The following is a 27,866-nucleotide window of genomic DNA, read 5'->3' as shown; positions in this document are numbered from 1 at the left end:
CGCTGTAGCCCTGCTGAGTTCTGCGCTGGGCTGCGGGTCTCGGCCGGTCGCTGGGTTTACAGCGGCACTTGACAGGACATTGAGGCAACTGTAGTAACTTCAGACTTGAACAACCGGAGAGCTGTGACCGTGGTGTTAGCCTTGCTGAACATATTAGAAATAGTAATTAAAATATATATTTTTCAAGCGTGAACTGAAATTATCCTTTTCAAGTATAGCTAGGAAATACTGTTACACTTCTGTTCATGACTTTTAACATGGCAGTATAGTGAACAATCTAAAATTACGGGACTTGAAAGATTTGCAGTGGCTTTCTCTAAACGCTTACCACTCAGAAATTTCTTTGCAGAAGGCACGTGTGTTATTTGGTTGCTTTTTGAATGATACCTGATAAACTATTCCAGATGTTTGCAGGTGTAGCTTACTACCCGAAGCAACTGTTACTGGCACGGTGGCTTCTCAAGTGGTACGTGCTGCTGCTGGCCCTCCTCGCCTGCCCCTGGCCATCTGGTGGCTCTCGGGCAGCTGACCTCTTTCTGCCAGAGAGCAGCAGGTAACCTTTAAACGGCCATCTGCTAATCTCTTACTTCAACCTTTCTGAAAGCTGAGTTGTGCTCAATACTGAGATTTACACACAGGCTAAGTCTTACCACTCTCAGAGGAATAAAAGCAACTTTAATGCTCTACTTTTTGGGTTATTTTGGCTGTATGTGAAAACATACTTAGCTTTAAGCAGGGAAAAATACAAAACTCTTTCCAGGTATCTGATATTGCCATACTGCATATGAAGAATCATTTTTACTTAAAAATCTGTATGGTTTCTGACCTTCTAGCTCTTTCAGAGGGTTAGCAGCTCCCACAGTAGGGAGATTATAGTAATAAGGTGAAAAATCGGAAGATGAAAAATCCAATTTTTCTTCCATAAGCAGACTAGAGACCTTTAAAATGTACTGCGGAGTGAGACTGTCGAAAATGCTGCAGTCGTAGGCAGCTTTCCGAACATTGGTGCAAGAACTGCAAGGAAGATCCAAGTGAGATTATAAATTAATGTTTAGATGTTCTAGGAAGCGTCGTGATAATTCAGTGGAGGATTGGACAGGAATAACCCAGGGCATTTCTTGAATAAATTTGCCATGGTGTGTGTCACTGTTTTTGACTGGATGGGTGTTTAGCACATGAAAGCTGCCAACTTTGCACAGCAACACGGAGGCTGCGAAGCAAAGGGCTGGCGAGGTGCAGGACAGCGCCTAAGTGCGGTGCTCTGTCTGCTCTTCACATTCTATAAAAATGGTCTGCTGAAATGTTTACGTTTGTTTGGTTTGCCTAATGAGAGCAGAACTTTGCACTTTCCAGTGTACACAGTTATCTTCAGGGAACTGCCTGCTGCCGAATAAACGGGAATTGTAAGAATGTGAAACGCGGGATTTGGACTGACAGCAAACCCCGGCTGTGGGATGAAGTTATGCTTCTGGGACTGTGTTCTGTGGTTAGGAATGTAAACTTGTAGTATGCATTTATTGGGCCTTAAAGCTAAAAGGGAATTATAAAACATATAATTATGTGGTCTCTACTAGCATCAAAATGACAGAGGTAGAGACTGATTTGTTTGACTTGGGCATTTGTGGTGATGTGCTAGGAGTGATTGTGGCTTTCTGAGACAGAGATTGAGCTCCAAAGAATGTAACTTTGTTTTACCTAACCTTAGGTTAAAACTGCCCCTGTTACTGGAAGATGGGCCTTTCCTGGTTTGGGTCCCGGGAAGCTGGACCTGTCCCAACAGGCAGAGGGCATCTGGCATTTGGTTCAGGCCATGCTCTGACTTTGGGGTTTTTCACTGGCAAAACACAGGAAGGTAGTTCTGTTTCTTCTTTCGGCTGTTAGAAAATAAAGCTTTTGGAGTGTATGTATTTAAAGGCACTTGTTTCTAATGCTGCTTCAGATCAAATGCCAGCATTTTGCATACCTTTGGAAGGGGGTCTCTTCCTATTGGGAATCTTTTGAAGGTGCACTGAACACAGATGGGAGATTGTCCTTTCATCCCACAGCAATGCTCCACTTACAAGTTGGTACTGTATACAGATTAAAGCTGATATTCAAAGTTTCTTTGTGCTGGAAATTGTTCTGAATTGATATTCTCAAACCATCACAAGTTACAGACTACCAATATGACTGCTCGGAAAAGTAGATCTGCAGATAACGCGTATGAGAGAGAAATATCTTAAAAGAGAAAAGGACAACATTGTTAAAAATTAACTGCTTCTCAAAGAGGCTTCCTCAAGTGATCAAAGATACACATTCAATTTAAATGTAAATGAAAGTTTTCAAAATTAAAGACTTCTTGGTAACATGCACATCACAACTTTTCTCATTTTCACTTTCCCATTAGCTACAGATGTGGAGCAGATGAGTTCCTCTTCTCCTGTCCTTCCTATGAACTCCATGGGCAGTAAGTACCCCTTTTCTTGCCACATGTGATGAGTGGAATTTCTCATTCTGAGATAATCCAGAGATATGAATTCATACTTCATGGTAGAGACTTTGAGCTATTTAAGAGCTAATGCTTATTCACGAAGGTGAGGATTCCCATACGATAACTGATCAGGTCTTTCTCACAAAAGTAGCGTAGATCAGGTCTGTACATCACTATTTACACCAGCAGAATGTAGGCTGTGCAAGATCTTTTTCTACCAGAGATATATCAGTGAAAGCTGTAGATGCCTGTCTGTTATAGTCATAAACACCTGAGGTGCTGGTAAATTAGGTTGACATAAAAGTATCTACCTTAAATGTATCAGTATTATACTTGGAAATCCATAGCCTGGGATTTCTTATGAAACAAAGCAGTTGGTGAAATCCTCTTCAATTTCACTGCAATTCTGGGCCTATAACTTTTTGAGACATTGAAAATCTGAGCTGCTGGACAAGTAAAATAATGCGAATTCAGAATTCTTTCTTAATACTCCATCTAGTGGTATTTGCTGTGTCCAAAGACCAAATGCATTTTGTCGATTATAATCCACTAGATGGCAACAAGTCCTTGTCAGGCTTGCAGAAGTCACAGACTTGCAGAATTCAGAACAATTGCGCTCACAATAGAGGGATGAGCTCTGTGCAAATTTCTCATTTAAAGCAACTTTTCATGTCATTCTTTGGAAAGTCTCTGGATTTTTCCAATGTGGCAGACTATTAACTGACAGCTTATTCTAAGAATAACGCTCAGATGTTGAGAACTGCTAAAAGCCTTCCAGACTCAGGACACTGTCCTTCCCACCCGTGTCATCCTGCTGATGGACTTAATGCTATTGGAGAACTTTGAAGCTTTGCCGAACTGTTGTTCCTCTACAGTGAGAAATATGGTTCCTCTTTATGAGAACAGTAGTGTGGAATGAATGTATGATAGGCTCAGAGTTGCAAACAGGTATAATTATTAGTGTGTTGATTAATAAGGCACGCTTTTGTAGGCATCTAGGTAGGTTTTCAGGTAGTTATCACTTTTATATGGAAACAGATAATTTCACATGCATATGTAGAATAATTTAAGTTGTCATTTAGATACACATGTAGTTCATGAAGACGTATTGGCTAATATTCTGTTGAATGTTCGTAGCCCGACATAGATCAGATTTCCTGTATTCGGGCCTCTCGTGCATTAAAAGGTATTCTTATATCGTAATGTATCTGCCAAATGCTAAAAGCAAGACTGCCTAATGTGAACTGAACGACCCTCTCTTTCCTTTAAATAATTGTATATTATTGCTAGTCGGAATTTGTCTCGCTGCAGCTTTCATGTCTGTTATTTTTCGCTAAACTGAAAAATGCTTGTCAAACTTCTGTTCCCTATGAAGATATTTATATAAACTTTTGATAAACTAAATAAACTGAGCTCCTTGAGTTCTTTTGATGTCTTCCTGTCTTTTGATCCAACCCTTCGGTGCTGGTGGGCAGGCTGAGCCGCAGCAGCAGGGTGCAGGTACGCTGGTGGGCTGCCGGGGTCCCCCCAGCTGGTGGCATGGCCACGGGATAGGCGGGCAGCGGTGTCCTCAGCGTGCTGCAGCCAGCTCAGCCCTCGCTGGCCAGCCAGAGCTGCCAGGGGCTGACAGACGAGCCCTGGAGATTCCTGCTGGGGCCCTCAGCCCTCCCCAGCTGCCCAACTGCTGCAGTGGCAGCACCGAACACGTGCCGGTGCTCAGCGTCATCCTGATGTGCTCAGTTTGGCCACCGTCCGGGGCAGGCAGTTCTGTGGGGTGGCCATCTCTGGCAGGGAGGGAACAGCTGCTGCCAGAAACATCTAAAACTTCCCAGGCATGGATTTTGAAAAATTCTGAACATGTCTGCTAACCTGCCTTCCCCTAGTAAGTTTTTTCCCTTGCTGTCTCATTACCAAATGTGATTAAAGGAAAAAAGCTTGAGGATTTTCACAACAGAATTAAAAAACTGAATTCTTAGGTTTATTTGTGCATCCAGAGCATTTGAGATCAGTGGCGTGTCTGCTCAAGCCTTCTGCTTGTTGTGCATTAGCAAACAAGGGGATGGCCCCTTTACTGGAGTTTCTCCTCTTTGTCCGAAATATCTTATTCGGAGCAATTGTAGTGAATTATTTTCACATTTCCTTGCAGTAAAGATGAACTTCTCTGTCAGGACTTCTGTATTCTGTATTTTCTTTTGTATTTTCATACAGGTGTATGGGGGAAAAACCAGTAGGCTGAAATGTCTGTTTAAAATAATACACAAATGCTTTCTTGTATGTCATGTAAGATGCCACTGGAAAAAATCCAAATTGTGCATGCTCATTTCTGAATGAGTTTTTCCAAATGTGCTGACAAATTTCAAATTGCAAAGGCAAAATATCAAACTGCATCAAAAATGAGTCATCTCTAGTTTTCCTAATGTTTAAACAATTTGGTGGGCGTGCTTTCAGGCTCTTCACTCTTCTATTACCGTAGTAAATTCTCTGTCTTAAACTGCAGCGTTACCAAGGGTCCCCGTGGAAATGCTGCTGTGGGCGAGTGAAGCCACTGACAGCGCCTCAGAGCGGGGGAGAGGGGACATTTAAAGCCCCAGTTTTGCAGAGTTCAGGCCGTTTAGTTTGTAACACTGTTGTTGAACTCAGTGCAACTGTTTCTGTATAAAATGGAAGAAGCTTAAGTCTTTTAGCAGAGCAAGTAAACAGGGATTTATTTTAAATATTCACCTAATTGGAGTTTAAAGCCATTAGCAAGTTGTTCTGACTTGAACTGTGCAGCGAGCTTAGGGAGACACTTACGGTGTGGTATCAGCACAGCATGTCTGAACAGGCTGCTTGAAAATAATCCCATAAGCAACCGGAGGAGGAAACAAGGCAGAAGAGAGATGGTTGGACTCTTTACTGCGCAGTGAGTGGATGTGGTACCTCTGCTGGGCACCACAGCATCCCCTTTCCCTGTTGGGTCCTGCCCTCTCTTCGCCCAGCATGGCCTTTGGGGAGCAGGGGACGCCTTGCAGCGGTCTCTTGCCTTCACTGCACTGTGGTCTCTGCATCCCGCTGTCCAGAGACAGTGGTGTGCCTGGGCACAGGTACGGCATGTAAATCATTAAAAAAAAAATAAAATTTGGAGGACAGCTCAAGAGGTTGTTCTGCCACTGTCACTAGACTTCCTTCTGCACAAAGCTTTTCTGACCTGAATCTTTTCCCCTGTACCTGAAGCTTGCCCTGCCCACCACCGCAGTCAGGAATGCTCTCTGCAGCAGCATCTTAAATTTTCTGCTTTGCACCCTCCCATTCCTATCGCTGTCAGTCCAGTCACACAACTTCAGTCCTTTGTCATCTCTCACCAATCACTCTATAGGACATGGTGTTGTTCCAGGGCTTGTCTCATGCAGGAGGAAATTTCATTTCCTGTAACCAGGTGAAGTTCATATGTAGGTTTGCGCTTTACCGACAGTGAAAGTAGAAATTTACCAAAGAACCACAAAGAGTAAGCTGTCACCTATAGTTACTCAGCTATTCTGTCTCCTTTATCCCCTCTAAAAATCCCCATGCAGCTCTTATGAGCACTGAAAGCATGATGGAACTCTTGTTTAACCTGGGTTAAGTAAGATCGCCATAAGGTACCTAAGAAGCGGAGGAGGGACCAAGGACCACATCGCACCCCAGAGTCCAACATGATGTAAAGTCCTTAGGAGTATCTGTGCTGAGAACAAGGTGGCTGGGGAACAGAGGGTTTGAGAATCCAAGGGCAGAATGCTAGAGGAAAGAGGTTATTGTTTTCATCCATTGTCCTCTGAAACGTGACCCCTTCCCAGGCCGGGAAGGTTCTTGTTCAGCGGTAATGGGCTATCTGGGCTGGGTTATGGTGGGTCCGTGCAGTCTCTGAGCTGGCTGGTCCGCAGTTTGCATTCATTGATCAGTGAGTTGATAGAAATGAAAACCCACCGACAGCAATGAATGTTGATTGCAGCCATTAGATGCTAAAGATGTTCAGCACTGGTCCTTTGGAGCATTCTGCTCGTTTTGCGCTTTCTCATGGAATAGCCAGGATTGCAGTCATCTTGACCTCAGGACGTGTAGCTCTTTTGGGGCTTCTTGAAATCTTGGTGACTTCTGCAAAGCACACTTTCACAGGGAGAGTAGTAGAAAAACATTCTTCAACTTAGAAACTACACTAAGAATATGATATAAATTGCCTTTTTTGGTAAAGGTGATTTGTTTTGCTTGGTTACTCCACCTATATTACAGATTCTTGTCCTCTAGCTCAATGAGGGCTGGGCCTCATCCCAGCAGTATTCGCATTCCACCAGTGTGAGAGACGTCCTGCTTAAAAGCATTTATCATGCTCTCATTGAGTCTACCTCTTGGCTATCAAAAGAACTTCAAGGCCATCGTGTTTTCTGAGGCACCCACTGCTGCTCCCAAGTGGTTTATCGCTTCGAGTATCTGTTTCAGATCGCAAACTTCTGCGTGGTTTGAGGTTTTTAGACCTTCTTTATGGTAGGAAGGCTCTGATGGTGTACGTAGCTATCAGCTGAACCACCTTCTACTGGCATGTGTTTTGACAAAGGCCTGTTTTGGTATTTTAATGCCACTCAGTTGTATGATACAAGGTGCAAAGTGCACTTCAAGGGAACAGCCTTAACTTTCAAGAGCCTGTGCTTTCCCTTGGTCCTGAGACAGGTATCTATTTTATTAAGTGCTGTCCATCTGTGACCGTATACAGAAGTAAAATTATACACGTCACAAGATGTCTTCAAGAGCAGCCCAAGACAATATTCCCTGGCATGAGCTTTGAGCCTTTTCTTCTTATATGAGTTCTGCTGTCCCTGTGGGAGCCACACACCTGCCCGCACCCTGGTGAAGGCAGGGGCTGGGAGAGCCTGCTGCGCACAGTCCCATGTCCCGTCACCCATTGGGACAGAAGATGCCACGCGGGTACAACCGAGGTGCCCCTGCCTTTGGCTTTCTTTTCCTTTGAAAGGAAGGACACGTTCTTGCTTGCCTGGTTGTGAAGCAACAGCGTGAGCTGCAGGAGCAGCTGGACCGTGCTGGGAGGGATCCGGTCCTCGGCCAGCGTTCCCAGTGGGCAGCTGCTGAAATCGAGCACAGGTTCCTGTGAGCACATGAACTGACATTCCAGAGCTTTTTCCAGCGAAGCTCAAGTTGCCAGCCCAAATGGAAAGGAGGTTTCCCTCCCGATCTGGCCTGTATTCTGCTATTTTGAACATATACCGTGCTCAGATTTGTTTCCAAGTATCCCATGTGGTGTGGATACGTTACTGCTTTTGTGCTGCCCGTACAAAATCTCCCATTGCTCTCAGATACTTTGCTTTGCAGAAATTCTGCTCTGGTATAAAGTTTTAATTCTTTTTTTTTTTAAAAAGAAAACAAACACTTCTTATACACCAATTCATTTCTGGAGAAAGTAGAACTGGAAAAACTCAACCTCTGTAGCTCTTAATATAATCTGTAAATCACGACCTGTTAATGGCAACCATATGTGAAAAACTATGAAGGTTCAAGCTTTCCATTTAACAGAGGGTTTGTGATAAACCTCAAGGTACAGTCAACGGTCGATGGTTTTTTCTAGTTCTCAAACTCACCGACAGCGTTGAATGTTCACTGAAGCTATCCAAAGATGGCTGTATACATGCACTGTACATATTTTCCATGCATATGTTTTCCATAGAGTAGCAGTGGAAACACTGCTGAGGACTGCACATTCTTTATTGTAAAGTTTTAAACTGCAAGTATTTTAATTACGAAATGGAACCATGAAGACTAATGAATTGCAGAAGTGTAACCCTGCAGTTATGGATGCAAAGTTGACTTAGTGTTTCTTAAAACCTCTTTGAATGTATCTGAATTGCAGTTGTGAAAAAGCCTTTCTCCCGTGGATGTGCATATTCTAAATAGCTACGCTAAGGGTGCAGTTAATGTTTCAGACTTCTTCACTTTAAAGTTCACCTTAAAAAGAAAAAAAAAAGTGGGGGCGGGGGGCACCCGTAACTGTAAACCACGAAAAGTGGGAGCAGGGGGGATCTACTTCTTACTGGAGTACATAAGGTCTGTTTGTATTTCTGCAGCTCCTATCCCCTCTCTTCTTGCTCAAGGGTTTCTAAAGGCTTTCTCCGTGCCACTGCTGTAAAGCAGGCGGGTTCTCAGCAACTGCTCGGTTCAACTAAGGCGACCCTTCAATGTAGGAGCATCTTACTGGGCAGAGCTGCCGGAGAGTGGCATGGGGACTGGTCATGATGCTTCTTCAGTCCCTCAATCCCAACTGCATTGTTGGCTGCAGTTGGGGTGATGCTCCCAGCCTGTCGCGTAGGGCAGGCAGCACAACATACGCTTCGCCCAATGGCTTCTTCCCTCTGCTCCCTGCTTGTCTGATGCTCGGGGCTGCTGAGATGGTGTGTCCCTATGTGCTGCGGGAAACTTGCGGGTTAAACCTTCCAGAGCTGCCTGTGCCAGCTGGAAGCATGAAAGGGTGTCACTGACCCACGCACGAGTTGTGGCTGCGGGCTCCCAGAGGGCTCAGCACTGGACCGCTCTTCAGTGGGATCCCTGTTCCCTGGAGCGGGATGGAGCAGCCAGGCGTTCAGGGCTGGGGGTCACCCACCGCGTGAGAAGCCCTTCAGAGCCTCATATCATTTTTAGTATGATCTAGAACATTATCGGAACAGTTTAACTGCAAGTTTTAAACTACATATGTAAATGTCTGCCTAAGAATGTTCTGGTTAGCATAAATGAATTGCATTATCTTTCCTCTGAAAAGCGGGAAAAGGGATTTATTCTCTTTAAATCTCTATATTGCATCTGCCTAATTATCTTCACTTTTTCCACCTGGCTTGCATGGTTTGAGAGAAGGGAATTATTTCCAACTTGTTTGTTAAAAATGGAATCTGCTGCTTTATCTGAGAAAACTCTGCTGTGAGTGAAGTGGAGCCTACAGAGTTAGTGGGAATAACCTATCACTTTAAAATTCCGGAGACTTGCTTTTAATTCAGAGTATTTTCTCTTGTCGTAGGGACTGTTAAGTGTCTCTCTGAATATCCTGAGCTGATACATGTAACTTAACAGTAAGCGTACTGTCTAATAAAGTACTTGAAACAATCTACTATATTGACTAAGCTGTTTGAGAGACGAACTTCTTCCAGAATGCAGTTTGTAGCCTGCCCTTGCATGGGCTGATTTTAATGGCATCATTAAACATTAACTGATACTGAAAATCAAAAGAATTCTCTGAAAATTAGTCTCACCTTTTTCTTGCCATCTTTTTGGAGTAGGAGCTGGTGGAAAGAACAAAGAAAATTTGAATTAATAACAAGCAATGCTCAGCCTCGAGTGTTGAGCCTCACGAGTGTCCCAGTGTAAAGGGTGGCTACACATGGTAGGTATAATATAAATCAAGGAAACTAAGTTCAAGTCAAGCATGAAATTTTGGTTTTAACAAACCAAAACAGTGTGTTTATATTTAAAGTACATTGTGAGAGAGGCTTTTTCCACTACTTCCTCCTCCTCTTGTACCTCTGCTGACCTTCGACTTGCTAACTTTCATCTTCTCGTTTCACGATTTGAGAGCTTGAATTTCTTCTGAATGTTAAAAACAAACTCTACATGTTATTTCTATATCCTGGCTGCACACTCCTTCCCTCTTGCAAAGTTCAAAGCTCTCCATCAGCTAGGTTTTTGGACAGATTCCAAGATGATAAAATAATTCTCTGGAAACTGTAACTGGGCAGTATGTACAAGGCTCGGGGCAGACAAAGATGAAATCTTTAAAACCATTCCATTGTTGGAAGTTTTACCTTCAGAACTGCGTACAAAACCCATGTTCTCTTTTCACTCTCCAAGTCCTTTCTCTCTCTTGGGGGTGTGTGTGTATATCCATACATACGTATGGATATATCTATATAGTGTAAGGAAACTTGGAGAGGATTATCCTGTTACAGCAAGAGCCATCTGCAAGCTGCAGCAGTGAGTGCTACCAGCACGGCGATAGGGCTTCTCTTCCACATAGTCCTAGCACTTTCTCTTCTTATTGCTGCTCAAGTCATGCCTGTATCTTATCACAAAACAGGTCATGTCATTTTTCATCCATTTGCTTCCCTGTTTTGCTCACCTATTGAAGCATCTTTGTGCTTACTGGAAACCGCGATGGTGGGCAGCAAAGCAGGGGCCGCGGTGTGAGCTGGGGAGCAGAGGGCAGTTAGACAATACTCAGTGTACTGAGACGAGACTGTACTCAGTGACTCTTGCCTGAGCCTACTGTACAGCAGCTTTTATTCATTTTTTCACATTAGCATGGCGGAACTGGTAAGATGCTGTCAAGGCTGTATTTTGTGGCCTGCTTAGTTTGGTCCAACACACCCCAGAAGTTACTATCTGCACTGAATCTTCAACACGTACCTTCCTCTTGGACTTCTTTTGCTTAGGAAGCACTGAAACCAGCCCATAGTTGACAGCTGCCACCTCTGTTGTTATTGCTTAATTACTATTTCCCGTTGTGGAAAAAGCATTAAGTGAACCCAGCACCTTCCCTGGATGCTGAAGGCAGTCAGCCACGGGACGTGGGTCTCTGAACGCCTGGCGCCGTTAGCTCCCTGCACGGAACGCCTTATACATTGGAATCCCTGTGCGGTTTATCAGTGCAATGATGTGAATCAGGGAGGCGGTGGATTGCTCAGGTAGAACTTTATCATGAAAATACTGCAGACTCAGAGCACATGGGGCTTTCTTATACTTACAATGGGGAGAATGGGTTTCTGTATGAAGAAAATGGTTTCCTCGCAATATGCATACAAACCCGGAAAGAGAGAGGTTCCCGTGAAAGTCTGAAGCATGGGGACAGGATTTAGTTAGGATTTAGTGGACGTTTCTGGTACTCTGGTATTTATGGTGCCTGAACAATTCTTACACCCCAATTCAATCGTTCTATTAGTTCCTCACAATAAGGCTTTCATTTATAGCAGGGCGGGAATCCTAACGGCACTGCCTTAAAGTGTCATGAAATACATTTAACGTCTGCATCTGGGAGGGAAGCAGGTACGCTCCCCTGCCACCCCCGTGCCGGAGCTGTGCTCTGCCGAGGGAGGTGGCTGGGACTGCGACAGTGCCTGCCTCCAACCATCCACGGAAATGCCACGTGCAAGCATGTTTACTCTGTCCTGTAACACGCTTTAATTGTACTACAAAAATGTGTTTTATTCGTAGATGTAAATGGCCAGCAGCGTAGGCATGCAAATACACCTTGACGAGACAACGGGGAGACGAGAGGATGTAATCACTGGCAGTATTTGTAGTTACTGCTGTTGTTTCACTGAAATGTGGGTGAGCAATGTCATGGCCAAACACTTCAGACACAGAAGTCTTCTACAATTAGGACTGGAGATTTTTTTTTTTAACTTTTTTTTTAACTGTCCAAAAGCTCCTTGGGCTACTACTTGACCAGTCTTGGGACTACATGAAATCAGGGCACCAAGTTACCATTTGGTCCATTTTCCCTTTTCGAGTGTAGTGCTGTGGTGGTGATCCTAAAGAAAATAAATGCAGAGCTCTTCTGGGACCTTAGAGAAATGCAGTTAATACCAGTTTCCACTGATTTATCGAGGACTTACCAAGTTATTTTGATCTCATATTGAGTTGACAAGCTTCCTTCTGGATGCAACATACCCTAGACTTTTGCAAGGTGTTTGACTTAATACTGTATGACAACTTAAACTGGTATGATACAAATTTGCTGTGGCAAATGTTAAAAGGATTAAAAAACGACAAACGGGTAGGTCTCGGTGCAGTTCTGAGGGGGAATTTGATGAACTTGGCGCAGTGACTGTCTGCCATGTCCTAAACCGCTGCTGTTACTGGCCTGGGAGAAACACAGTATCAGATGTTAGCAGGTTTGGGGTTTTTTAGACAGAAAAGTGACACAAATCTGGGTCTCTAGATAAATCAAGCATAAATGAGCGATTCAGTACAGCCAAATGCGAAATTACATGTTTGGGAACGAGGAATATAGACCATGTGTGAACAGAAAGGGCTGCACTGTACGACGCGGTACTCGCTATGGCAGATAATTAACTGCATGTGTGTGCACAATCGGACTTTTACTACTGTGCAAACAATGAAATACTGAATAGCGACAGAGGCTGTTCCATCTGCATTTAGTTCTGAAAAGATGAGTGGAGAACAATGAAATAATCAGAAAGACTGTCGCCAGTAAGATGAAAGTTCCTTAAAGTAAACCAGTGCAGGTGAGGGAGTTTTGGGCTGCCTGTTAATAGCTTTACCTGCACAAATGAGCCCGTCAGAGCAGAGCGACACCGCCTTGGCCTTGGGAACGGGTCCGGTTTTTTAGGGGGAAACCAGAACCTTGAAGCTGGGTGTCAGCAGGGAAAAATGGTTTGACTTGATCTTCAGAAACTTGATGTGTGAACTTCTATTTGACAAGCATATAGAAGAATGGAAAGCTTTTTTTGAACCGCAGGGAGGTGATTCTGCAACAAACCAAATTATTTTCTATTATATACTCCTTGTTCTTGGACAATATTGGACTAAGTCTCAGCAAGTGATTTTAGCAGAAAAATAAAACTATTCTGGGTTTGATTCTTTTTGCCAAACATGATAATATTTTAAAATAAGGCATTTATGAATGAGCTAGTCTGGATGTTCTTGCAATCTGACATCCCAGGTTGAGTAATCAGATGCCCTCTAATTTTTTAAGCACTTTACTGGCTTTCCAAGCCACTGAAATAGTGAAATAGTTGTATTTCTTGAACAAAACTTGTTTTACCTTTCTGGAATAAACACACAAAGCTCTCAGAACCAAACCCTCCGTCTCCTGTTACCTGCTAAGGGAAGTATTTGTCAAATTTGCTTGTAGCAAGAAGGCGGCTGGGGCTAGAAGACATTGCCATGGTCTGAAGCTTCCTTAGCAGGACTGATGGGACTGGATTAGGCTCCAGCTCCCTATCCTGTCCCCAAAGTTGGTTTTGAGTAAGGTGAAGGGATGGGACGCAGTGTGCTGCAAGACCTGCTGCCTCTTCACCATATTCTCCACTGGACCAAGTACAGTTTCACCCTGGCAAACTGGGGAGGAGATAAGGAGCTTCTTCAGGACTGGAACAGCTTTCCAGCACCCCGAGGGTGGCGTAAGGGATGTTCTTCTGAGTAGACCCAGCAGGGATGAGTTTTGGAGCAAGCTGCAGCTATGAGCTATTTGTACCTGCAGTGTACATGGAACAAAAATAATCTCAGCCCAGGATGTCTTATTAAATAGTGGATCTTCACCTCATTGCACATAACTTCAGAAACTGTCCTTGTTGGGGGGAAAAAACCCCTCACTAACTCTTATCTTTTAAGGTAACATTTGTTGCAGTGAACATTACTGTCTGTACTAGACTCATGGTAGAGAGGAATGGGAGGTGTCCTCCTGATGAATTCCTGCAGTTGTGCTGTGCCCTGACACATCTAATGCTGGGTAAGCAGCTTCTGTAGATATAAATAACACTGTCTCCCTTGGTCTATCAAACATGCTAATAATTCTTCATCACTGAAATACTGCATTGCTCTAGACCTAGGCACTTTACATTCATTATGGTGGTGAATTCAGGAGAAGTACTTCTTCAGAAGATACTCCTGTGCTGACTGCTCTTCTTGGCTGGCAACTCTTTCTCTCTGCGAAGATCAAAAAGATCTCCCATTAATCTGTGAATTGAGGCATAGTTCCTGTGCCTAGGTTTCGGAAAGGAGAGAGATGATCCTAACCACAGATGATTCTGAGATTGTTTTCTGCCTTTTAGCATTTTAGAAATTATTGGCACAGCCCTCAGTATGACAGCCGTCTTTGCAAAAATTAGTTATTCTGTTGCAGAGAATTGCCTTTTTGCTCTAAGACTCGAATTAGCTGGAGTTGGCCAGGCTTTTTCAGGGCAGGGAGGGCAGAAAACGCCTTCTGTTGTCATGCTAGCCTCAACAGTCAAACTCAGATTCCCATGTTATTGTTTCTCAATTGCATAATGTAGCTGGAGATGGCAATGGTAAAGAGAATCCTGGTTTTTTGGAACTGAGGTCTCCTTTGTTTTTGATGCGCCAGTGCATGCGCAAAGCCCGCGTTGCGTGGGCTCATCCTGAACGCAATGCCTGCCCTGGCAGGTGTGTTTCATGAGGAATCACTTTAGTTTGTCGATTTGAGATACTGAAGAAATGCCCAGAACCTGCACGTACAGTTGACAAACACGGGAAAATGTCTTGCAAAGTAATCAGGAGAGAAATTGGAGGTATTTGTTTTGTTTATATGGCTTGATCTTTAAAGACTGTACTCAAACATGATCCCTGCTACAGAAGGGAAGGTCCATTCCTGAGCGGGACATTTCACAGGGGGCTTCCTGTAGCTCCAGACCAGCGACATGATCCTCTCTTTACCTGCTGCAGCGTGCCCCTGTGCACACACCAATCATATGGAACAATTTAAAAATACAGATTTTTTTTTCGTAAGTTAATCGGAACTTTTATATTTGGCTCACTTTGGCATATTAGCAATTCTAGCTGGATAAAGCTTAAGTTATCTGCCTGGGAAGCAGTGTGGATGGAGAGGGATCAAATGAAGGATTTGCTTTTCATAATCGTAATGTCTCCTCCTGATTCACTGATAACTGTCCCTTTGAAGATAATTAGGTTCTGTTTTTCAGCTTTATAATTCAACTGTTCTCATCTGATAGACTTCAAGACTCAGAGTTCTTCTCAAAAGAGACACCTCTAAAATCTCACTTTTTGGTTCAGTTTTGTCAGCGTCGCGCCTCCGGGTCAATCTTATGCTGCCATCTTGCGAGACTCCATTTCACAATACGCTTAGTACGATACAGATTTTACTCCCAGTAACTGAAGCAAAGAGAATGACGTGACAATGACGTTGTACTGAGCAGGTGAAGATCCATCCTGTCATCTCCCCCGTTCTCCTTCTCCCAGCCATTGTGACATTTATCACTTGCCAAGGTCTGGCTGAGCTGGAAACGCACTACTCTTTCAGGGAGAGGTATGGCTTCCTCCTGACCTGAATGGCTGCTGCACACACGCAAAGTGCCCGATCTCAGCTTTTGCCAGATGCTGGCATCCCTGTTCCCGGGGCTGGTTACTTGCGTTTACTTATGGCAGGTACCGGGATGCTCCATGTGTAACGCTCCCGGCTGTCTGGGAAAAACATTATTACATCCTACGCATGGGCTAACACACACGATGGGCAAATTCCCACTGCGTTTCGTTGCTGTTTGTTCACGTTTTCACACCGAATTCATTTAGCCTTGTTTACAAATGATCTAAACCACAGCGCACACACAGCGTTGACTTTGGAGACCCTCAGCCGTGTTTCTGTGATACTTTTCTTTGCGCTGCTGCTCAGCATCTCTGTAACTCTTCCTCAGGTGTTAAAATTTAAAATAAAGGTATCTTCAAAGACTCTTGTAGGACAACTAAGTATGATTTGGGGGGGGGGGGAAAGCGCACTCTTATATCTGGTTACCAGGCAAATATTCTGTTGGAAGAAAGACTTCCTCCCCCTCTCTTATATATTTAATTTCTCTGCTTTTGTGTGCTTTTAAATATTGGATGGATGTGGATATGACCCCCAGGTGTGCAGGACTCAGCCATTCTTTTCTGAATTATACATTTAGCCTATTTAAATGCAGCCATCATGTGAAACAAGAAGGAGAAAATGTACTTGTGTTCATTTAGAAGAATGGTCTTTGGATAACGTCACCCAAATATTGCTGGGTTTTTATCTTGCCTATAAAATAAATTGGTCCCAGTGTGCTGAGAGATGCACATAAAAGTTTGAATATGAAAGTAGGATAAAATTCAGATGACTTGGTAGAACTGGCTTTAGAATTTTGAAAAAATTGGAACAGATTTACTAAGTACAGTTTATGAGGGAGTAACGTACTGGAGATTTTAATCTGCGAATCTCAATCTACTGGCACCTTCTTTTTGTGCCCATTTCTATCGCTGTTTGATGGCCTTACCTACCTTTTCTCCTGCGGCGTGATGAGAGCACAACTGCGCTAGATGTGTTTTGTACCACGGCTCTCAGCACGATACGCCACAGACACTGATGATGATTCTAAAATTTGGCTGGTGTACTGTTCTTTGAATTGCAGAATCTGCAGCCGCTTAACTGTTTTTATAGTTTTCCTTTTACACCAAACTCATTAGAAAATATTTTCTAATATTTTAAGATACACTTTCTCTCCTTCCCTCTCCCAAAGACTTACAGCAACAAACTGGTGTGTTTGCATGATCCGTGTTTCAGTAATTGCTTTCTAACCAGAACAATTAAAAGCTGTGAGAGGCGAGGAAATTTGTCATAAAATGTTCCAAGTGGAAACCTGCTTTTATGTGGTTTCAGAAGGACAACCCAGAAAGCAAAGGTGGATACGCTGCACTAGTGTCAGAATTCAGCTAGCAGAACCTTTATAGTCAAGAAGTAAACACCAGGGCTCAGGAGGAAGGGCTGGTTCTGCTCTCAGGCTGAGCACTCCAAAGCAGCTCTCCTCCGAGGGCACCCCAAAGCTCTCACACCATGCACACGAGATAGCCTCGCTCTACTCAAATATTTCAGTATGTTCTTCATCTCCAAAGTAGGCTGCGGAAATATTGCATCTATCCACCGGTTTCTGCACGAAAAAATGAATTAAATAGGGCAAACAAAGCTGAAGCTAAGCTATTATGTATTTCAGATTGTTTAGTATTTGGCATGTGGACCAAATGCTTTAGATTATAAGGCATAAGCCTTTCAGAACCTTAAGTTATTTTAAAATTAAATGGATGACAGGAACAGGTCTGCTGCATGGATTTGATTTTCTTTGTGTCTTAGCAGAAGTAGTAAGCAGTGTCTGTAAGTATCTAACAAAGCTATTTTCTGCTATTATAGAGAGGTTTACTATGAGAAACAGAACTGAGACAGTACCACATTTTCAATAAAACAAATTGAACAGATTCTCAGAAATCTAGGTCACAGTAACAGATGACCTATACATGGTCCTAGTTTTTGATGCAACTGTCTAATCTGCTCTGAGAGTACTAGCCAGACATCATTCCTAATTGACCTTGATATTCAGTGAACAGAAAGAAAGCTAAAGCCACATGATATTTAAATCTTTAGCAGAAAAAAATATATGGCAAACTTGAATGCGTTCTGTTTTGTAACTAGAGTCCATATTTGTCATGTGAACCTTGTCTGCAAATGTGCTGATTGCCTTAAAAATCTGATTTGAGACTCCACCTAAAGAAATAAATCTGAATACCAATAGCCATTCAAAATATCCAGTACCAGAGGAGAGTTTTCGTGTCCCTGGAATAACTGTATTTTGTACTGCAGCTGCCCTGTCGGCTCCCCCAGACTCTCTGACGAAGGTACGGTGTTCCCTGGCTGGATGCGAATCCCCTCCTTCCCTTGGACTAGCCAGTTCGCTGGAAGCACAAGCCCTGGTGGCACACAGATTTAGGGCGCTATAATTACGTAAATGGGAAGTGCTGACTCTCCAGGGCACAGCTCTAATTGTAAATATAATACGGGAGACTGGAAATTACAGTATGTACGGCTAAACCCTGACCGCTGCAGTTTATAAAGCAGACTGATCCTTTTTGTTCATGGCATCTGCCTTGAAACATAGGGTTATTTACAGAAGGCACTACGGACTGTCTACACGTGAGAAAAGGTGGATGTCTGCTTTACTGCTGAAATAAACATATGGGCTGCTAGTAAACCCCAAAGAAACTAAGTGGTAAAGCCTTGAATGCTCATATGACAGATACTTTTCAAGAAAACCATAAACTGATTGAGGTTACCAAATTAAGACTCAGTAAATGCATCCCAGGAATGTTTGGGATTGATACCCTATGGTTTGCTGGCCCTCGCCAGCTCAGTGCCCATGGCAAGGAATGACTGTGTCCCTGCTGAGGCTGCCCATGCCCAGCGCCAGAGCCACCACCAGAGCACGGAGACATCATCTGTGGTGCACTGCACGCAGTGGTGGGTTGTGCTGCGAAGGAGGTGGTGGCAGCATCCTGTGGGGACACGTGTCAGTCACCGCATGCCGCTCTGTGCCCATCCACCTCAGCGCACCCGCCCCGAGCCTTCTCCTGCTCTTAATCACATCTTGGCATCTCCTCTCAGACAGTCTAGCCTTTCTGCGTCGGACACGGGTTAACCACAGGTCTGAGCAATGCGGTGTCGCAAAACCATGGTGTGCAGGACTGGGAGATGGTTAGGATGGACAGTGAGCTGCCACCCAGCAGAATTCCTGGTCTCAAGCTTACTGCAATATTTATTCACACGCGTCTGTTTAGGTGGCACAATGAAACATTAATGCAGAAGGGTTTTGGTATTGAGATGCAGCACTTCAGTGCACTCAAAATTTGCAGTTTTATGCAACGGTCATTCACAGTGGCTGTGTTTGTTTCCCTGTATTATGGCTCAGGACAGCTGCCCACGGCTCACTCTAGTTTCAGGCAGAGCAGGGGAAGCAAGAATGACTGAAGTCTATCTAAAAAGGTGATGTCATCAGTCTGCATGGCAGTGTCGCTTCTCACGAAAAAACCCCATGCTTTTATTTTATCCTTAACATAAAAATACCCAATTGTTGTCTTTTGAGTTCTTAACGTTTGAGTGATACTAATCAATACTGTGGTTTTGAAATTATTACAGCATCTGCTGGCTATTATTGAGATAAAATGAAATTCTTAGGATTCCACATTTTTTGTTAAATTGCCAAGTGTATTGCTAGATTTCAGCATACCTGATGCATTTTTATTGGCAACTAACCCTGTAATGCAATACTATACATTAATGTTTAGTCACATTATATATGCTCCGGTCTTTTCAATCAGCTGCAACTTCCAAGTCTGTTAGTGGTTAACAGGTTTCTTCTTTTTTGTGAGTCTTTATAAACTTTCTATTGGAGTGGCTCTAACTGTAGTTGGGAAAACTGACTTTTGAATTATCTGTTATTTCTATGTGCAGTTTAAAAAAAAAAAAAAGACCACATGAGAACAGCCATCAACATCCTTTTCTTATGTGCAGGATGGGATTATTCCCATGTCCAAGCTGAGTGTGCAGATGTTTATGGGGGTGGGTTATGCCCAGACATTCCTTTTATGGCTATTTTGATTAGGCAGAAGCTCTTTTTGCCAACCCCTAATGGTCTGTTTTCCATTCAAAGTGATATGCTTAACAGGTATTCAAACTCTAAGATGCAATTGCAAGGGCAGAATTTAACCTTCCAGCATATTTTTTTTTTTTCAGACAGCACTTTCAAGGGGTAGGTTTTAAAGTCAGCCTCCAGACCCATACCAAGTATTAGCAGTCCTAGAGGTAACAAAAAGGGTTGCTCTATTTTAAGAATACCATGGTATTTAATCTAGAAGTGCTTTCCAGGTAGAACCACCTATATCCTTAACCTTTAAAAAGTAATCCATAATATTTTTGTTCAAAGGCCTATTTTAGGTAGGCCTTTGCGGGCTTCTAAGTACCACCAGCAAGAAAAAAAAAAAAAAATCAAAATAGCATGATTGTAATCTAGCCTGATTCTTATCACCTAAGTTTTACTGAGAAGTCATACACCCAGGCCATTGTACTACATCAGGAAGAGAATTCAAGGAAATTATATAATTACTCAGACAAAACTGACTCCTGTGAAAAGTATTTACATTCACATTTGTATTTCCAATGTTCTGAAACAGCAGCTGAAAACCGTATGAGCCAGCCCCTTGCATACACGGGTGTTTTGTTAATCTGACAAGCAGCACCTTAGAGAGGATTTCACTTTTTTCAAACATTGTGGTGTTTTTGTCAGCTGGTCTTTTTTTTGCCCCGTGTTGCTCAAAGGAGCAGTGGCAGCAGGTCCGTGGCCACCTCACGGAGGTGTAGGACCCCCCGCCTGTCCCCCAGGTGCCCTGGGAGAGGGACCCGCTCCCCTCGCTTTAACATCCTGCCCCTTGTCCTCAGGTCACCAGGATCACATCCATAAAATATGCTCATCAGCAGCAAACAGCCCAACCTTTGTTTTCTGTATTTTATGATACTTTGTATCTCTTGCAGTTCATCATAAAAACACCCATTTCACAACTGCAGCGCATCCCAACTCTCAGTTTCATTGTTTTTCCCCGGTGAAGGAGAGCGGAGCCATTCCTGCCGCACTTCAGTGGCACACACAGACACTGCTGGCGGCTCTAACGCCGTATGTCTGGGTGGATTTTAAGACTCTTAATATCCAGTCAGCCCGGGGTATTTTATCCGGTGCTAAGTTGGTAGGGTAGGTAAGATTTATGGATAACTATGGAAAATGAGGAGGAACAGCCCAAAGCTTGCTGCCATTGGGGCGAAGGCTGACCCGACTCCCGCCCCTCGGCGCGGCGCCGTGCACAGTGAGGGGCAGGCTTTGCATCTAATAAAACCCACCGGTTGGTTTTCTAATCTTGATAATTTCTGCTCATTGGCTCCAATCAGCGGATTAAAGCCCAGTCTCTGAGGAGTTCTCATTTTAACTCTAGACTGGGGGGGAAAGCAGGGGAAATAGGAGGTACCAGACACTGAACCGTTTGGTTTTGTTTTTCTTATTTATTTTGGTATTTGCCAAGTTGACACAACCGAATAATGTCCTCCTACACGACTGATACAGGAGATGCAGGGAGTAAATTTACTGACCCTTTTAGGATGAAATCACCAGCCTCGTCCCCTCACTTAGCCACCCTTAAAATGAAGTCCATTACAAGAACAACACATCTCATGCTAGACATCAGCTGCCTTGGTAATGAATCTCCACTCTTTATAAACACTTTGAGGTTTTCTGTCCTCAAAATTCTTTTAAATTCCACCCCCCCACAAATTAAAAATCTCCAGCCAGATCATGCTGCTACCTTCCAGACATGGGGCAGCGACCGCAGCTGAAAAGTAACCCATATGGACTTCATGATTTTATGTACTGTGACAATAAAGCTTTTATGACATTCTAGGTGGTTAAAAATGGCAGTAAGGAGCTCTTAAACATGGCACAGTCATGTTGCTTTTCTGAACCGGCAGAACCTGCCAACAGTGCATCAAAAGCCGTAATTTCCTGTGCACTGAAGCCCCCATCTCTGCTGCCTCCAGCTTTGTGTCCCAGGGCTTGTGCCTGTGTGCTAACAAATCTCTATTGTCCAGCGGGGCGAATAGTGGCTGGGACCAAAGAATTGCTGTCTGGTTTCTATTCAAATCCAGGTAGTCGGATATATGAATGGAGTTTCTCGAACGGCCATGTGAATAACCTCTGCTCTGCGTGGAGGCTGCGGAGAGCGCAGGAGTTCAAAATGCACTTTTAAGGCTCCTCGCGGCTTTTCGTACTTATTAACTTTAAAAAAAATAATAACAAATATGCTATCTCGCATTCCTGGATACAACGAGGAGGGTAAACCACCCCCTTCTCTAACTTTCTAAACTTGTTGAGGAATTCTACTTCACAGCTTTAGAAACGAGTCGCTTTCGCGGAGAAAAGTTGACGGAAATTATTTTCTTAGAACATACCAGATTTATAGGTGTACATTGACCGAGCCTTTTATTGTACACAGAGCCCCATGGCAAGCGTCGCACTTAATAACCGCAGATGGTTTGGGGCGGGGGGGGGGGGGGAGCAAAAAACGCATTAAATTTCTTTTAGAGCAAGTTACCATGAGGGGGAAAAAAAAATAAAATTAGTTTGAGCAGGAATACTGCAAACCGGGGTTGATTTTACCGATTTTTAATATTTTTTTTTTTTTGTAATTAAGGAAAATAAGGCTGATTTCGTGGAAAACGGAGTTTTCCACCGCCTGGGAGCTAAACACCGGGGGTTTCGGCCTCTTCCTACTTCACCCCTGAGCCACGACAACTGTCGCTAAGCTGTCGCCGGTCGCGATATCGTCTGTAAAAGCCGGGTATCTCTCTCCTCCGCGGCAGCGGTCACCGGCACCGCCGAGCCCCGCGGTCCCGCGGGGCTCGGCGGTGCCGGTGGCCGCTGCCGCGGAGACGGAGGAAGGGGCGGGGGGGAGGATGGCTTGTCTGGGGCTGCCCCCCTCCTTTGTGTCCCCGTCTGGCTCAGTTCCTCCCCGCCAGCCCTCGGGCGACAACGCGTGTCTGGTTACCGAGCCCAGAAAAACCGGGAGCAACTTCCAGCACCGCGGCGCGGGGTAGGGTGTGGGGGGGGAAGCAAAAAAAAAAAAAAAAACCCAAAAAAAAAACCGGGGAAAATCGCTCGAGTTTCTCCTTCTTCGTCAGGGGATGGGGGGGGGAAATGTCGCCTTGACACACACACACACACTCAGGCCCCCCCCTCCCCACGGAGGGAGCGGCTCCCTCCAGCTGTGTTGCATTAGCAGATATATATATATATTTTAAAGAAAAAAAAAACCAACGCTTCTGTTGGGAGAACAAAGGAACACGTGCAGAAATGAGACTTAGGGGGGAATTATAAATAAATAACACCCCCCCCCCTCCTCGGGACGCAGGGCAGACCCGCCCCCCCGCTCCCACCTTCCCCTCCCCGGCGGCTTCAACCCCAACCGGCGCTTAATTGCAATTAAAGCCTTACCTGGCGGGGCTCCGCGCTTGGCTTCCCCCTCTCCCCAAAAAGTTGCCGCCGGTGCGGGCGGGACAACGACTCCCCGCCGCTGCCCCCCACCCCAAACCGGGCTCATGTTTAAGCCTCCGGGCCCGGGAAGGCATCGGAGTTCCTCACCGGGCCCCTCCGCCCCCGCTCCGGCCGCGCAGCCCCGGCCGCCTCCCCCCCGGCCCCGCTATATAGGGCCCAGATGACGGGCAGGGGCGCCGCCGGTCACGTGCGCCCGGGCGGCGACGCCCATTGGCTCTTCCCACGCGGGCTCGCCTTCTGATTGGCCCAGACACGCGCACCGGAGGCTTCGCTCCCGCCCTCCGCCGCCGCCGCCGCCGCCGCCGCCGGCGGCACCCAAACAAGCGGCCCCGAGGCCCGGCCCGCGCCCGTCCGGCCGCGGGCCGGGCCTCGGGGCCGCTTGTTTGGCTGCCGCCGGCCGAGCACGGCTCGAAGCACCGAGGCACGGGGTTATTTTCGCACAATAGGCCCCGAAACGGAGCCCCGGGAGACGTACCGGGTGGCCACACGGGCTCCTACCGTGAGATAACGGCGCCGGAGCAGCGCGTTGGGTGGGCAGATCGACAGCCCTGCGCTTTATCTGTCCTAGGGGGATGTCACCCCCATCCCGGCGTCCCGCCAGGCAGAGATTGCGGAGGGTCCCCGGTGGTGGGACGCGGGCTGTCACCCCAATGGGTGCCGTCCCGAGCGATGGGACACGGCCTCCATCCCACCGGGTGCTGTCCCCAGCGATGGGACATGGCCTGTCACCCTGATGGGTGCCATCCCCAGCAATGGGATGTGGCCTCTGTCCCACCAGGTGCTGTCCCCAGTGATGGGCCACGGCCTCCATCCCACCAGGTGCCATCCCCAGCGATGGGACAAGGCCTCCATCCTGCTGGGTGCTGTCCCCAGCGATGGGACACGGCCCTTCATTCCACCAGGTGCCCATCCTCACCAGTGGGACATGACCTCCATCCTGCTGGGTGCCATTCCCAGCGATGGGACATGGCCTCCATCCTGCCAGGTGTTCGTCCCCAATGATGGGACACAGCCTGTCACCCCAGCGGGTGCCATCCCCAGTGGTGGGACAGGGCCTCCATCCCGCCAAGTGTCTCTTTCTCTAATGTGATGTGGCCATTCTCTCTCTGCTTGTGTTTTGCTGCTGTTAAAACGCTTTTAGCAATGAGGATGGTAACCCCCTGATGATTCTGGATTCCTCTGCCTGGGGAGGTGGGCAGACCCAGCCCCCCCGAGGCCGTGCTGGTGACGCTGCAGGTGACCGATGGAAAGGAAGGTGCTGCAGCAGCAACGCGGTTCATGCCCTTTCCTTGGTCTGGCAGAACTTGGGTTTGTTGAGCATTTTCAGACATGTCATGATGTTGGCATTAGGAGCCCCCCTCCTGGGACACAGAGGACGGGGGTGGGTCAGAGGTCCCTTTTGGGCATTCTTGACTTGTATTTCTATAGAATTCACCCTCAAGGGCTGGATGAATGCATAGATGTAAAATGAAAATGAAATGAAAAACCAAGTGACAGTTACATGGAACTCATCCAAAAGGAAGCAATTTGGAAAAAGAAAAAAAAGGTTAATATTTTGCTTTAATGGTGACCCAGGCTTGTATCAGAGTCACGCAGCTGCTATTGATGTGGATGAAGAGGTTCCCACCTCCTTGTCATGAGTGTGAAGGAGATGATAGCACTTATCTGCTCGCCGTCTGCCCACAATAGCCATTCTAGTAACTTCGGTGCTTTCCAGCCAACTTCCGTTCTGTCTCCTCTCTCCAAGATTATCTTTCACTTCTTCAGTCACTTGATGATTCCTCTAAAACGTAGTTCATGCTATTGTTAAAATACGTGTTCTTGTGCGTACTGGGGTATGAGTGTGCTTCTAAGTGGTCAGTTACGGGTCTCACTGGCTGAAAAGCAGACAGTATCTTTGATCCTATTTATGAAAAATAAGAAATTAAACTGTAAGAGTGTCTGTAGTGTTCTGTTTACACGCCATCTGAACAGCTACTGAACTCTAGGAGCTTTTACAGACTCCTGTGTGTGGCTTCATAGACCTACTGTAGTTCCCAGGCCCCGTATGGTGTCCAAATAATGAAATCTTTTAATGTAATATTCTTGTGGTTTTGGTTAATGCTTTGTTCTTAAAACTTACTTTAAAAAAAACAAACAAGCGGGGCAAATTTCACTGAAAAACATTTAGGTCTATATCCGAGATTAGATTCCAGCCTAGTGCTGTAGCCCAGTACATTAGAAATGCTGAATTAGCAGCTACGCAGTGCTGTCTGCCCAATACCAGATTGTGATAATTGTAAAACTTTAGGAGTTCAGAAGTCCTCTGGCAAACTGATTTTAAGATTTGCAGAAATAATATGAAAGTCCCCAAATATGAAATGTTAGGGCCTAGAAAAAGAAGCAGTGTTTTGTCACAGCGCATCAACATAACCATACCCCAGTCTCCCGTGTCAGAGGTGATCTTCAGATGGTTAAGTTGCTTGACTATTTTGAGGCTCATCCTACTTACATTGCTCTTGTTCTCAAAACACTAAGTCCTGTTCAGCTGGATGTACATCGCGATTGCTAGATTAGAACCGCCTTTCACTAAATCTGTGGAAAATATAATTTCCCGCTGGGAAAGGAATGGCTGGAGCTGTCGTGGAGAACAGGTTCCCCAGGCAAGGGCACCGCCGCTGAGGATGCTGTGCCCTGGCTGCTCCGGCCAGCGGGAGCTGGGCCCTGCAGGACCCTGGCAGCGATGACAAGGATGGCAGGAGGAGGTGGGGGTCTGACCCAGTTTTCAGCCTTTAAGCCATTTTACAATTCTGTATGCAACTTTGTGTTATATTTTGACACATAAAATTCACCCAGGTCAAAAGGAAAAAGCAATGGAGATCTGTAGAGGCATCTAAAGGAGAGGCAATGCCAGCGCTCACTTGTGCTTCTCCCAGTTATTCTTGAGTCGTTCTGGCAGTTCCCAACCTGGAGAAAGGCTGTGACAACTCGGAGGAAGGAAGAATCTTCCAGTAAGTCTGCTCAGACCCAACGCGCTGGGCCCAGACAGGCAAAGTCTGGGGCAAATGCGTCTCATTTCTCTTCATACATTAAAGCCCAGCCAGCTGAGAAGACCCAGCTAGGTCATCGCCTTATCCCTCCCCATCGCTGCTCCTCTTCCTTTCCTGGGGGAACTGAAACGTGCCTATCGTCAGGTTCATTCAGGCAAGACTGTAAAACAGAGTAGTTAAGAAAATAGTTTGGAGCAAGTTAATTTGGGTTGAAGAGGGATTAACTGAGGAAATTGTTTCTACTTGTACATCCTTCTGCTAAGAAGCAAGCAAGGAAAAGCTTGAAAATAAACCTTGTTGAGCCCATTTTTTAGAGGTTTTTTTTATGTGCTCTGTCCTTTTGGTAGCTGTCCTTAGGCCCTCATCTAACTCAATGAGGGAGGAAGGAGATTCAGCTCGAGAGCAAATTCAAAATCAAAAGATTGGCCAGTGGCATTATGAAAGGGGCAAGCGGAGGTAGAATGGGATTAAGCAGAAATGTTCTTGGTATTGACCACATGGTTCAGAGGCCTCTTCTTTAGCGCTCTTTGCAGTTTTATTTAAAGCTAACTTTGGATCTCTTTTGCATGAAAAAGGAAGGAGAAAATTAATTTTAAAAAAATCAACATGAAACTGAGGGAGACAGAAATTGGTTGCCAGCAGTGGCAGAGATTTGTGAAGACTCACTACAAAACTTCAGGAGCAGCATTGGGGAAAGAGCGTGTCAGGAAGGACCCTTGGATTTGGGGTGGGTGATCCAAAGGAATTGTCCCCCCTGTCTGCTCCTCAGTGCCGGGGCCGGAGCTGCCAGGGTCTCTGGTGGCAGTAGGTCACCGCTGGCATCCGGACGCTGCGCAGGACGGGGTTCGGCTGCTGCGTCGCCCCAGGTTCCTCGTGCCGGGGACAAGCAGTGACAAACAGCAGCGGGTTTCATTCTTGCTTTTCTGTGCGTGTAGTTTCCTCTCTGCTCTAAAACCTCAGTTAAAAAAAGTAGCCTGTAAAAGTGGAATTACATGGGCCTTCAATGGGTATTCCCATTTATTCCCATTAAAATGTGTCCTGTATACAAGACAGCCTGGTGTTTTATACTGCAGTGTGGCACAGAGGCAGTTCCGCTGCGCGTTGTGCAGTCAGGTATCCTCACAGCTGTGAGAGGGAGGAAGTAGCGGGAATTCTCACACTCCAGGAGTAAACGAGAGGGAAAAATGAAGGCATAGGACCAAAACTAAGTCACAAGTCAGCAGAAGAGCCAGAAATGGGGGCTGCTAACTCTGTGCATGTATTTGTTTTTTAGGGTATGCTGCCAGTATTAATAACAAAAGAATTGGCTCAGTTTCCACATTTCAGCTATGAAAAATGCATGTCTGTGTGCTTGTAATCAGGGGAGCACTTGTACTCGGGGAGAGGCACGTTGCAGGTTAGCACTCCGGCAGTGTCCCTGTGGCTGTCTTTTTCTCGGTGGCTGTCACCTTCTGTAGTCATCAAGTGGATAAAGAATTTTTGTCATGCTGCTTCATGAATGAAGTCTGTGCTCTTAAAGAGCATAAGAATTAGCTCTGAAGTATGCATTATCACAAAGCCGACGACGATGTTGAAAATCATAAAAACTAAAATATACTTTCGCTCCGTTTTCCATTTCTCTTATCGCAGCTCCGAGGAGCTGCAGGGTCTGGGTTTAGTTTGTCATGCTTGCTTTTTCTCCTGGCTGCTGCTAAAATGCTTGGGATTGTGGAGAGC

The 27,866-nt window shown here is 45.4% G+C and overlaps 1 protein-coding gene and 1 long non-coding RNA gene across 6 annotated transcripts in view; one reads left to right on the top strand and one right to left on the bottom strand.

The window, feature by feature from the left end:
• Positions 1-27,866, top strand: part of NR6A1 (nuclear receptor subfamily 6 group A member 1) — a 91,336-nt gene that overhangs the window by 15,636 nt on the left and 47,834 nt on the right. For 3 of the 5 annotated variants that reach the window (XM_054220474.1, XM_054220473.1, XM_054220477.1), the window contains one exon: positions 2,387-2,446. The exons of the other annotated variants lie outside the window; for them this stretch is intronic. In XM_054220474.1, the coding sequence (XP_054076449.1) occupies positions 2,387-2,446 (60 nt within the window). The remainder of the gene's footprint in view (positions 1-2,386; positions 2,447-27,866) is intronic. 5 annotated transcript variants of the gene reach the window in all.
• LOC128917428 (uncharacterized) lies at positions 24-23,220 on the bottom strand. Its single transcript, XR_008469272.1, has 3 exons — positions 23,062-23,220; positions 9,730-9,759; positions 24-144 (listed from the first exon to the last, which is right to left on the bottom strand). It is a non-coding gene; the product is annotated as an uncharacterized LOC128917428 (long non-coding RNA).

The sequence above is a fragment of the Rissa tridactyla genome, chromosome 14, assembly GCF_028500815.1.
Source record: "Rissa tridactyla isolate bRisTri1 chromosome 14, bRisTri1.patW.cur.20221130, whole genome shotgun sequence".
Lineage (NCBI taxonomy): Eukaryota > Metazoa > Chordata > Aves > Charadriiformes > Laridae > Rissa > Rissa tridactyla.
Note: the sequence above shows the minus strand (reverse complement) of the source record. Positions and strands in the feature narration are given on the sequence as shown.